Source organism: Cryptomeria japonica, chromosome 8, assembly GCF_030272615.1.
Source record: "Cryptomeria japonica chromosome 8, Sugi_1.0, whole genome shotgun sequence".
In the NCBI taxonomy this organism is placed as follows: Eukaryota; Viridiplantae; Streptophyta; class Pinopsida; order Cupressales; family Cupressaceae; genus Cryptomeria; species Cryptomeria japonica.
Window position 1 is genome coordinate 359484285 of NC_081412.1, and position 13681 is coordinate 359497965.

The 13681-nt window shown below is 37.1% G+C and overlaps 1 protein-coding gene across 1 annotated transcript in view; it reads left to right on the plus strand.

Annotated features, from left to right (window-relative positions):
• The window catches only part of LOC131066300 (rab GTPase-activating protein 22), a 263646-nt gene that overhangs the window by 199759 nt on the left and 50206 nt on the right, over positions 1 to 13681 (plus strand). Inside the window, exons 6-7 of the mRNA XM_058001025.2 lie at positions 9053 to 9175; positions 12629 to 12717. Coding sequence (XP_057857008.1) covers positions 9053 to 9175; positions 12629 to 12717 — 212 coding nt within the window. The remainder of the gene's footprint in view (positions 1 to 9052; positions 9176 to 12628; positions 12718 to 13681) is intronic.

Here is a 13681-nt window from a genome sequence, read left to right on the forward strand (position 1 = left end):
ATCCTCATGATATTTCCAAGCAGGGTCCTTTCTCATGGGGGGTCTAGAAGCTGAAGTAGACATTTTAGGATAGTTTTGTGAAAGTTGAAGTTGAGGCAAATAATAAAGTGAAGTTTGCTGCAATAAAACATTACAAATACAAAATAAAATTAATACATACATTCAAAAAAACTAAAGTAGGGTTTGTAAATTTTTTTTTAAAAAAATTGTAGGGTTTGTCAAACCCTACAATTTAAAAAAAATAAAATTTACAAACCCTACATACAACCCTACATAGTACAACTACATACTACATGCTACATACAAATTACAAACATACAAAAGATCTTGCATACAAGAAAATGTAAAACTTTCAAAATAAATGAATAGAAAATGGAATTTTTGCATATAAGAAACAAAATAATGTTAAAAAAAACAATCTTACCTCTTACAACAAGCTTGAAATGAGCTGCAAACTCTTCCTATCCAACTCTTGATGCACCAAATCGAAACACAATGCAGCTCCAATGTGACAAATTGAAGAAAACTTGAGCTTCCTCCTTGCTGGTTTTTCTTCTATGCACCCTTGTTTTTCTTCCCAACTCACTTTACTCTTCCTTTTTTTGCAAGTGAATGAAATGAAAGTCACTTTTAGGGCTAGAAGACAATTAACATTAAAAAGCGGATTTAAAAAAACTTTCCAAACTATTTTTTTTTTTGACTTTTTAGTTGTGCCAACGCTGGCCAAGTCCAGGGTTCGGGACTCGCCGAGTTTGGCGATTTTGGGCCAAAATCGCCAACTCGACGAGTCTGGCGAGTTTACTCTCCAGACTTGGCCGAGTCCGAGTCCGAGCCCCTGGGACTCGTTTGGCCTGACTCGGACTCGGACTCGCCGAGTTTGGGTGATTTCGGGCGAGTCTCGTTTCTCTGGTCTCGATCCATCCAAGAATTTCCTTCCATCTACCAAACAGATTCTAGCATTCGTACAGACTTCATTCTTCAAAGGTTCCTCCAAAGGCAACAAGGTTTTCTTCATCCCATTGGCCACAATAGTGTATGTATTCTTCCTCCCATCATGTACTGCCTGTCTATCAAACTGCCAAGGTCTACCCAACAAAAGATGACAAATATCCATAGGCATAATATCACACAAGACTTCATCATGCTAATTCCCAATTTTCAATTTCACCAAACATTGCTCACTTACTATCAACTTATGTTCATCCTGAATCCATGCTATCTGATAAGATTTAGGGTGTTTCAATCTCTCCAAATTAAACTTATTCACCATCTCTTCTGAAACAATATTATCTGAACTACCACTATCAATAACAACTTTACAACACTTACCGGATACCTTACATCTGGTCTTTAACAAATTCTTCCTCTTCAAGGGCTCTTCAACTCTCCCGGTATGACACAAAGCTCTCCTCATCATCATCAGTTATCCATCTTCCGGTTTATTGTCTGATCCAGTGGGGTTTTCTTCCACCACTGCTGCTCTTCCGGTATTCTCTGTCTTCTTACACTCGAAAGCACGATGTCCTTCTCCACACTTAAAGCAAGTTCCTTGTCTTGTCTTGTCTTCCAAAATTCTCATTCCAGTAGCCATCCAGTTCTCTCCTCCGGTAGAAATTTCTATCATCTTTCCAATATGAATTACCTTCTTTGTTCACTTCCTTGCCCTTGTTCTGATCTGTACAGTTTCCTCTACCTCCGATATATGCTCTTCCTCCTTGAAATCTTCCTCTGATAAACCTTCCACCTCTGCCTCTGCTCATTTCTTTTGTTTAGCTTCTCTTCTGCCTTTAGGGCATACTGGTAAGCCTCTTCAACACTCTCTAATTTGATCAAACTAAGTTCATCTTGTATAGACACCCGCAATCCATTCAAATATCTTGCAACTTGTTCAACTTCATCATCAACATGTCCGAATCTGATATTCAACTTGTAAAATGCTTCGGTGTATTCCTTCACACTAGATTCCTTCTGTCTCAAATTCTGCAACTTCCGGAACAGATTCATTTGATAATCAGCTGGCATAAATTTTGATTTCAACTTAGCAATCATCTGATCCCATGTCTTGATCTTCTCTTTACCTCTTCTCTGTCTATCAACTTGCAAATGCTCCCACCAAAGAGATGCATGACCTTTCAATCGGGTACAGGCATATTTTACCTTCCTTTCTTTTGCAGTGTTTTCAAAATCCAAATATTTCTCCATCTTCGAGATCCAATCCATCAATTCATCCGAATCCAACTTCCCATCATATTCCAGTGGGGTAAAATGAGGTTTAATATTCGCCCTACTCAAAACCCTCAAAAACCCTTCCTCAACTGGATAAACCGCCGGTGGGTTTACTTGTTCTGTCGGGGCTTCTTCTCCTTCATCTTCACTTACATCTTCAATGTGTCGGCCTCTTCTCTGGGCTGTCTCCACGGCTTCCAACCGGGCTGCTATCCCTTGCAACATTTCCATCACAGCAGGGTCTTCATTTCCACGCGTTCCACCATTCCTAGTTCCTCTTCGCGCCATTCTTTTATGCCAGTCCTCCACAGCTGCAGGTCGGATCCACAGTTTGCTGCCCTCCAACAAAAATCTCAGGACACGCAACCTCCGAAACAAAAAATCGCTCTGATACCACTTGAAGCAGTCATTGGTTAGGAGGAATCTCAAAGAGATCAATTTAGACCGGTTAGCAAGAGTAAATACAACGGAAACACAGAGATATGATGGAGGCAATGCAGAACAAATTGTTTTATTTCATGAAAACTGATTACAACCAACCGGTAACAACCGGGTTACAGAAACCGGCTCACAGGCCTGCTAAACATGCTCAAAGTACAGAAAGGGCACAACCGGGACCTTCAATCTTAAGATCTATCTTCTGTGCTCAATCTATCTACTTGATATTTCGATCGTTATGCTCAATACAATGATTTATACGATCCAAGGGGATTTGGTCGACCCAATGCCGCAAACTACGGAAGGGGTCCGGTAAATCACCAATGCAAATAGGTCCAGGTAACCGGTAACAAGAAATTGTCAACCGGTAACAGGAAACTGTCATGGAAACCGATAGCGATAACTTGCTAGAAAAAGATCCAAATGCTTTGCGGTTTGGGAATAAGGAAGATGATCAAGTCTTCAAGTAGAATCCAACTCCACAGGGTCCGGTGAGCCAAAATCGGGACACACAGAAAGAAATGCTGAAACTGCAAACAAAAAGCAAAACAAAAAGGAAAATATTTTTGGTTAATGCAAGATTGCTATGAACCAGGGATGCTTCTGCATCAGAAAGTCTGCCCTAACACAAGGAAGATCCAATGAAGCATGAAGTCCGCTAGGCACAAGAGGTAGATGGCAAAGAAGTCACAAAGTCTGCCTTGGACAAATGGCTAGTGAATATCAAAGTCCGCCTTTGAAGGGTAGAAGTTGGCAAGCATGTTAATTTCCAAGTTCACCAAAAAAAAAAGCATGGCTAGACTTCATCCAAGTCTGCCTAGCCCAAGGTGACAAGAAGAAAGCTAGACAAAGTTAGAAAACATGAAAACTTGCTTAAGGAAAATTGAAATTTCCCAAGGTAAATTGTCCAAACACCTTGAAAGTTTGATCAAACACAAGTTGGCAAGACATTCCAAGATAGCTAGGCATAAATGGAATATGTGAAGATGCCTAGGCAAAACATAAAAAATTGCCTATGGCTCAAGGATAAGACATGAAAACAATCAACTTGCCATGCCAAAGAGAGAAAATGGCTAAAAGGAAAAACAAATTTGACAAAGTAGCACATGAAATCAAGGATTAATTAATTGAACGGGTTGGAAAATAAAAGTTTGACACATGAAAAATGGCTGTGTGTGGAATTTTCCACAACCAAAAGAATCAAATTTTGACTAAGTGTTGGAGAGGAAACATGAAGGAAGAAGAAGAACAAAGAGAAAAATAAAGAGGAGATGATTAAAACTCTTGTCCAAAGGTAGAGTTTGGTCTACTCAGCACAAGCCAGATCCAGAATTGAAGGCAAATCCATAGGAAAAGGGTGTCTGAGCATAGAAATGGTCAAAATCTTGACTAGCCAAAATTTGGCTAAGTATGGGAAATATTTCACAGAAAAGTTCCAATTTCCTTCATTGTGGCGAAGGCGCAGGGGAATTTTTCTCCAAAATCCTAGGCATTTGAAAGAGTTTCCAGGCATCAAGAAAGGGTTTCCAGGCATCAAGAAAGGAAGTCTTCAGGCTTGGTGAAAATATACAAAGAAATTCCAGACTTCTTGAAGGATTTCATCTCCTAAAGAATTAAAGGCAAACTCCCAATCAGAATCAGATGGTGGCAAGAAGACTACAAATTTCCATACTTAGGCAATTTTTCGACACAAATTGGAGAATTCAAGGAGGACATTCAGTTGTTCCAAGACAACACGTCCAGGTTCATTGAACACACTGCCTCTGAGAAGGAGAAGGGGGTGCAATTCTAAAAGATAGCATATTGTGCCACTTGTCTCTCATCCAACGGATATTTGACCTATTTTGGGAAACTTTGATTAGGGTCAGGTTGTTTTAATCTCGGTCGTTGATTGGAAATCAATCCTGGCCATTGAATTGTAATTGGGGAGCCTATAAATTAAGCTCACCCCTCATTTGTAAATCATTGTAGCATGTTGCAAAACATGTTGAGATAAGTAAATTGTTGCATACAATTGCCAAAGTAATTAGTAATGCATTGTTCAAATTGGTGGTGATTACATCTTTTATTTTGGAGTTGGCATGGTTCTTATCCCTCATCATAGTTTAGATTTTATTTCATGTAAGTTAGAAGAATGCAAGATTTGATAAGTATCGATTTATGGTGAATTTCCGCTCATACTTTTGATGAACAAATGATTTTTGTTCATTGTGAAAGTTAGTCTGAGCTTATTTTGTGGAGTTTAACTTCTTCTTTGAGTAATATTGTTTAATTGTTGGTATTATTCATAAGTATAAAATCATAAGCACATCCCTCGAAGATCGCACTCACTTTGTGTAGTTGTCCTAAGCGTGGTGAAGCAAAGTGTTGTTATTGAAGTCACCTAGTCAATACTGTCTCTTGAATTCCTAGGAATAGATTAGAATTTCTAAACCTTATCTCCTTTTCAGTTTTCTTGAAGTCCATGATCCGAACCCAAACGATAGATCTTCATTCTGAATTGAACAGGCCAAGCGTAAGTCCCCCTGTGTATTACGAGCATATCACAATGCCCATTGAGCTTATCCATACGTCAAGACTTGACAAAAGAAACCTTGGAATCGCCATATAGTCTTCTCGCAATCTTAGCATAAGTGGTGGTTTTTCAAGAGAGGATAGAGTATCCTTGGGTATTTTATTCTGATGTTCGGTATATGATAATCATAAAACATACACTAATAGGATCCAGGTGTGAAGGCAGGTAAGGACGATGGGGAAACCGTGTGGGATGAATTTCCCTTTAATCCTGATGAGGCTCAACAAACAGATTGTGTTGTAAGCTATGAAGAAGCCATTAGAGGAGAAAGTGTGTTTGGAAAAAGAGTTTACTTGGCAAAAGTCCATAATGACCCCTTTGAGATAGTTGCAACCACTAAAGAGGAATATGTTTCTACAAAAAATTTCAGAACAATGATCAACAATGACTCATTGATGAAGTTGGGGGCTACCACATCCTTTGATGAAGAGGACATTGAGGAGGATGTAGAGCTAGAGGACCATATGGTTCTTGATGATGGAAAGTTCAAAGAGGTTCTAAAATACAAATCTGATTTACCTATTCATGAAGTTGGTGGTAAGCAAAAATTCGAAGATTTAGTAGAATCTGATCCTCTTTATGATATTGAGCAATTGCAGCTAGTGGGTGGTGAAGAAAATAAGTCTTGGAGCAGCGAAGACAAGAAACAAAGTTCTGAGCAGGTCGTTATGGAGGCTATTGAGGAGGCTGGACCACAAAATGTGGTCCAAGTAGTGACAGATGCAGCCCATGTGTGTAGAGCAGCAGGGAGACTCAATGAGGCAGCCTATTGACACATTTGGTGAACCCCATGTTGTGTGCATGCCATGAACAATACACTCAAGGACATGGGGAAGATTGACTGGATTAGAGGAGTGGTCACCGATGCGAGAGATGTGCAGATGTTTATCTGCAACCACCACACTTCACATGCACTCTTTAGGACCTTCGCGAAGAAGGAGTTCTTGAAACCAGTTGAGACCAGATACGCATCCTATTTCATTCTCTTGGAGAGAATGATTGAGTTGCAAGAGGCATTGCATCTCATGGTTATGACTAATGAGTGGAATAGGTGGGCTGAGGCCAAGACAGAGCAGGGGAGAAGGGTGAAGGAGATAGTGAAGAGTGATGTGTTTTGGACTGATGCGAAATACATTGTCTCCATCATTTCTCCAGTATTCCAGGTGATCAGATATGGGGATGGGGATGCACCTAACCTTGGAGAGGTGTATGAGTGCATTGACTCTATGCTTGAGCATATGAGGGTTGCTGTGCGAGTGAAGGACCCCTCTCTAGCATTGTACAATGAGCAAATCCGGCCTATCATTCAGCGTAGATGGGACAAGTTGAACACTCCTTTGCATATGGCTGCCTTTGCCTTGAATCCTAAGTGGTACAAGGCTAGACCGGGTAGAGTGACACTGATTCAGGATGATGAGGTGAAGGCGGGTTTCTTTAGGTGCATAGAGAAGATGTTTGATTCCAGAGATGCCGACACAATTCACACTGAGTGGGGAAGATTTGTCACTCTTAGAGGTTATTCAAATGCGGCAAAGGTGGATATAGAAACTATGGCATAGGAGGACCCACGTTTGTGGTGGAATTGTCATGGCCCGAAATCTTTGACCATCACTCTAGCCATCTGTCTGTTATCCCAGGTTTCCAGTTCTTCAGCTGCTGAGAGGAACTGGTCTACATATAGCTTCATCCACTCTCTTAAGAGGAACAGACTTACCTCTAAGAGAGTAGAGAAGCTTGTGGCTGTACACAGTGCTTTGTATCTCATGGACCGCAAGACACTTGTGTACAAGGAGAGTCCAGTGGCACGATGGGATGTAGAACTAGAGGAGCCTTTACGGATTGATGAGGACGATCCTACCACTTCAAATGCGGGGCTGGTTGGTGTGAGCTTGCGGGATCTTGATCTTCAGGAGTCCAGCAGTTCCAGTGAGGAGGAGTTCGCAGATGATTAGAGGCCTCCATTAGCTACATTTTGAGTTTTTTCATTTTGTCTTTGACTCTAGTCTCTTTTGTAATGCTATTGCTATTAGTATTTGTATTTGGCTACTCATTGTAATGATGAATCATGTAATCATCTTTATTATTATAGACTTTGCAATGGCATCATATATTCATATTTTCCTTTTTCGATATAATAGAAATCTCCAATTTGACAATTTCATTTGTCAAATTTTATTTATCAATTAGCAATTAGCATTGAAGAAATCTTGGTATTTAGATTTAGTATTTCAAATTTCCTATAGTTTCATTTGAAATGTAATTCTTATACTGTTATACTGTCATACGTCTTTTCAAAACTAGTTTTCAAGTACTATATGTATATGTATAACTATATCAGCACCACCACCCCGCCACCCGCACACCGCCGTCCCCCCGCTGTCTCCAAATTTAGGCCCTTGGTCCCCCCGTCCCGGAAACCTGTCCCTGCGTGTCCCCGTCCCCAGCGCCGGTGGAACACTGTAAATTATACATGATAATGTGTGCTGTTGTTAGTCATTTCAAAATTCAAAGAGAGTGTCTCCATGATTTCCAGAATCGAAAATAGTCGGTCATCCTATCATGTGTTGCATGAGTCAGGTCTTGTCTTGACTTGGTTCTTCTAGTCTTATATTCAGACATAAATGCTATCAGAGCCTTTCTTCATCTTCCAAGAATTATAGCAAGCATTTTATCATTTTGGCGAGTTTTCACCAGCAATCATCTTTTTGAATTCTCATGTTTGAAGGGAAGTTAAACAAATTGGAGGCAAGGGGTTATTTCTGAGAAGCAAAACTGAGGCAATTTTCTTAACAAAACCATCATTTTAAAGATTAATATTAGCTAAGTGGTCTTGGGTTTCGAGGTTAGAATTTGGCAGGCTTAATATGCTGAATATCCCAAGTGAACTTTAGGCTGTCAAGTACAAAACATGCAAGGGAGATGACAAAACTTACAGGGTATTTAAATGAATACCATTTTGTGGAGATCTGATATTCGAATATTTGTCCTGCCTGCTGGTGCTTTGAACATCTAAATTTTCCTTAGTTTTACTGAGGGTTGGATGCCAAATTTGGCACAATTCAAATGGAAAATTCCCACAAGCTGGTTGTGTCCTAGACCTCTGAAGTGCCTAAACATTCTTAGAACCTATCATATCTCTCTGATGGATAGTGATAAAATGGGAGAAAAGCCTGGGGACGACCTGAAACTTGGGTTCTTGGGTAGGCATTTAAATTTCAGAAAATGCAAACAGAGGTAATGCTGAAAACAAAACTGTAGACAAAAAGTTGAAAGGGCAAGTATGTATCAATCGCTGATGTTCCAGTGCCACGATAGGATTCATGAAGATCAAAATGTAGAAGTTGAAAGAATAGAAAAACCAAGGAATGCTCTAGTTCCTCAAAACAAGTGAAATAACTATTTATTGGGGGGAAATCGGGTTCTTGACCAAAAGAGAAGTTCTTATTGCTTTATATATTGTCCAACTAGTGTTCCCTCGATGAATCTTTGACTGAGTGCTACTAACAAGATTACCTGGAATGAGATCCTGAATCAGGTATTTCCATATTCCATCTGTGACAAGATAATTTTGTTGTTTACTTTGGTACCTTTCTTTTTTTGTAAAATCATAATCAGTTTGTTTTGAGAAGAAGAATCTGCAACATGTTAGTCAAATGATTCTTTTAATTATCTTTTAGAATGCTTTGGTGAGACAATGACACAAATATAAGGACGTATAGAATTTTTGAGATAGTAAGAAATATTATATACATTCTTGTTGCATTGCATAAAAGCAATACATTAGTTCACTAAGGATATTGTTTTATGTGCCAGGTTTAGATGTGGTTCGTACAGACAGGACTCTGAAGTTCTATGAAAATTCAGAGAATTTAGCAAAGCTTTGGGATATCTTGGCAGTGTATGCATGGATGGATAAAGACATTGGTTATTGTCAAGGTGAGCAATAAATTGACATTTGGCTCTTTAATCTACTGTTAGTCAATGTATGCATGGATGGATAAAAGACAGGTTATTGTCAAGGTGAGCAATAAATCGACATTTGGGTCTTTAGTTTATTGTTAAAGGGAGATTTGAATGTCAGAGACTCGGAGTTATTAATTGATCTTTTCCTTTCACTGTTCTTAGTATCTGCTTCTTAGATTATGAGTCCCCAATGTCTCTGAGCTCTTCTCATTTGTGATTCGTGAATCTCCTTAGTCTAAAGTTGTGGAGGGCCGCGAGGTTGAAGGGATGATTGTTTCTTGATTTGGTAGTTCTTAGTAAATGGATACTGATTGTTGATCACAATGTGTTTGCTTAGAACAGTCTTCATTATAACATTACTATGTGCACATGCATGACACATACACGACACAATCAGATTGCTAGGGCGTGAAAAGATGACATTGTCATAATCACATCAAGTTAGATAACAACAAGCATTAAATTGTGTCCACTAGTCGTACTTCAGGGTTAGGGATTTGATGTTATGATTTGAAAGAAAAAAATCATTAAAAAGCTGTCAAGTTCATCATGGAACCAGAAAAACTTGTCAAAATTTGTTGTAGGTTTTCCTAGGTTTGTCTAGGACAATTCCATGGGTGAAACTCCAAATTGTGGGCATACCTACACCCACATCAAATGAGGGTCTAGATATGAAGTGGATTGTACCCGAACTGACAAGTTGCAGGGCTGAACTGGTAACTTAGTCCAATTATGATATTACAGATTTTACTTCAATGATATTGATGTTGATTATGTTCTTCTGAAAATAGGTTTGAATTTAATTTTGGCACTCTATGACATCATTTTAGGTGTTCTCTATTGAATATTGATACATAGGACTTTGACACATTGAACATTGTAAATGCTTATGTATTTAATTTTTCTTTTATCTTGTCAAGTTTTTAAAATTTATATTTTAATCTTAATGTTTTCTATATTCACCATTTCAAATATGTAATTATTGAAGATAACTAATCTACTTGTTAAGAAGAGTCACCTCCCAAATAAAAGGTTGTGTCTTGATGTATACTTCTTTATTAAATATATATATTATAAATATTCATTCAATTCTCTTTTGCTTCTCTTTTTTCTTTTAGTTTCTTTCTTTTCATTCCCTTCAGAGTTTCACTTCTAAAACTTTGTAAGATTTAAAATGATAATATATATATATATATATATATATATATATATATATCTGTGTGTGTGTGTGTTATTTCGGTTGCTTTATTAAAGTTTGTTTGTATGTTTTTTGATTTTTTTCAATCTGTTTTCTTTAAATGAAAGATGAAATAAAGATTTTTTTTTAAACATGTAACTACCAGGTACACAGAATAAATATGTAAAATATGCATACTGTATATAGAACAAAGAAGTTATTAATAGATATGTGAGCATAAGGTAAATAGAGAAATAGGTTACCTATATGTGGATGAAGGATCATGCTCAATAGTAAACGTGCCATTAAGGTTATAGGTCGCATCTTGAGGCAATGACTCCTAATAACTAATCATGATCATTAGGGTTATAATAGTTTGTGTTGGCTTGATGGTGAAGGCTTGTGTACTCCTTGGTGGAGGCCATAGGTTTGTGCATGACCTCACAAAATATATAAGGTAAATGAAAAAACAATTCCCTTCTATGGTTATATAAGGACAGTCTAATAAAGTATACGATATTTCAGTTGGTGGTGACCCAAAAAAGTACTTATGTCTGATCTGTTTATAATATTAATGGTAGTCTTATTTCTTTGATGTCAAATTATTCAGAATTATATCTCATAAAGAAAAACAATAAATTTTTTGACCTTTGCCTTTATTTTCTTTCCCATTCTTGACTTCACTTTAAATTCATTATACTGATATTTTATATATGCCTCAAACTTTTCAAGTACAAAAATAACAATTTTCTTAAAATAGAATAACTTTTGAGACTTACCTTTCTCTTGTAACTTTGAGATCCTGGGATGTGAAAATTTTCTCCTTGCCGAATGGTGGGTTAGTGTTCTAGCAAATCTTTAATCTCATAAAGACCTGCTTTAGTTTTATACCATATTGAATTTATGCATATTAAGATACTAGAAGAAGCATCAAGGTGTACATAAAAATCGTCTTCATTGATGCAAGAATCTTACATTTATGCATGCTTTGGTTTTACAAATGTTATCATGACATGCATTATTTAATATTCACTCAATGAATAATATCATTCATAAATAGCCTCATTATGTTAAACTATTTAAACATTTAAAGTTAGTTTCAGTTTGAAACTAGTGGCACTGATGGCTTCAGTCTTATCCAACTTTTAACTTCTTCACCTTCTATTAGAGATGTGGTCCTCAAATCCACTATAAAGCGGGGATTTGTTTAATACATACTGTGTTGCTCAGCATAAATGAGACAGTCATGCTTTGTTAAATAATAATGGACTCTAAGAAAGAAGAAAGTAAGCTCCTGCAAACACATCATTTTGTTTATATCTTATATTCAACAGCAAAAATATGACTGGTGTATCCTTTAGATGCCTACAAAGTCAATCTGAGTAGAGCTGAAGCAATTGAACAAATCCTGTGAACAGAAAAAAACAAGAAACAACTTGCTGATGCAATTCAGCAAGACAGAACTTGCTGCTTGCCTCCTAGTAAATACAATGGAAAAAATCCCTATGGAGACACTAGTTGGATGTGAAGCATGTAATGCCATTTAAAGCCCTGAGTATGGAAGTGAAGCTCCAGGATGGGTTTGGGTGCAGAAAGAACAGGAGGCAAGGCAATCAATTCACAAATGTACTCTCCTGACAAACACCAATGAGTACAATCTCCTACAAAATCCTAGAATATACACTGGCCCTTCTTTATAGGTTGCTTGATAAATGTCTCAAACAGATTTTCAAAAGCTTTTTGTACCAAAAAGCTATGATCTTGCTGTATTGAATCTCTTTTAATTAAGTGTTACCATTTGATATTATAGCCATTTTTAATGTGTCCATTTGTATATGTACATCTCCCTGCAGCTCACTACAGAAGGCAAAGGGAAGTTTTAAGCTCACTCATTAAATAAATAAATTATTATCTCTCATCAATTTGCCGTTTAAGCTTGCAAAACATAAATGGGCATTAATATTCTAATGCTGTTAATATTTACACATAATTACTTAGAGAAGATGATGGATGGCTTCTCGAATGTTATATTTTGATTGGCTCTATATTGGGTTGATGTGGGATTGTGCATGCAATCGGAAGATAGATGGAAAAGTGAAATTAGATTCAACTTTCTGTTGGAAATATTGTGGTTTACCTTACATGATTTACTTCATCGTGGTGAATATTTTCAGGTGTATTTTGATTATCCATGCCTTATTGTAACTTGATGAGAGATTTATTATTATTTTTTTGGTGTTACCAAACAGGAATGAGTGATCTTTGTTCTCCCATGGTTGTTTTGCAAACAAATGAAGCTGATGCTTTTTGGTGCTTTGAACACTTGATGCGGAGGATGGTATCTTACATGATTCTGCCTGTATTTTTGTTTATGATAATATTTTTTTAAATGCATTAATTACACTTCTTAACTTGTTTGTGTAGATAAAAGTTTTTAAATTTTAAAGAAAAGAAAAATCAAACAATGTGTAATGTACATCACTATCTTTTCAAGCATTTATCTTTTTCTTGTTTTTCTGTTTGTAAATTGATTAAGTGATTGCTTTTTACTTTCACCAAAGCTTCTAGAAACACTATACCTTGCTGCTGAAGAACAAGGTTCTATCATATGTTGTCTGCACAGAAAACAACTGTGAACCATCATTTTTGCTAAGTCTTAGTTGCTGGTGGATCAGGTTGTGCCCTTGTCATTCTGAAGAAAGTTTCATGTGCTTAATTTCCTATGCATGGTTCCTACCTATCAATCTTTTAACTTTGATCAATTAATTGTATGCTTGCATCTAAATAAGGTTTGAAGCAAAAATAATTCATTAGCAAGTTCTTCAAGGACTTAATGGACTGAGCCAAATCATCCCAAGCTTTGCCAGCAGAAGTGCTAGAATCCTCAATTTGGAAACAATATTTAATTTCATTTCTTGCTGAATACAAATAGACTTTAGGAAACACACATTGGTCACATGGCACAAATTCTTGCTTTTAACTTACACATTATGCATGACCACATAAATAGGAATTATTTCATTATTCTTACATGCAATGTAAAATATCTCCATATGAAATTGGACTTTCCAACTGATGGAGAGATCCCTGTTTTTGATAGAGTACTTGTAGCATAAATTTCAATTGATGTAATGTATGTAAGAAGAATTGCTGTCACATGCAACAATTGAACCTATCTGTAAGAACCCTGCTGGTTCTAACTCCTGAAATACTATTGCTGATTTGTTTATGGATTTATCAAGGGTTTTGAACAATTTTGAATACAAAATAACTAGGTTGCAGGGAAACGTCTCCCTAACCAC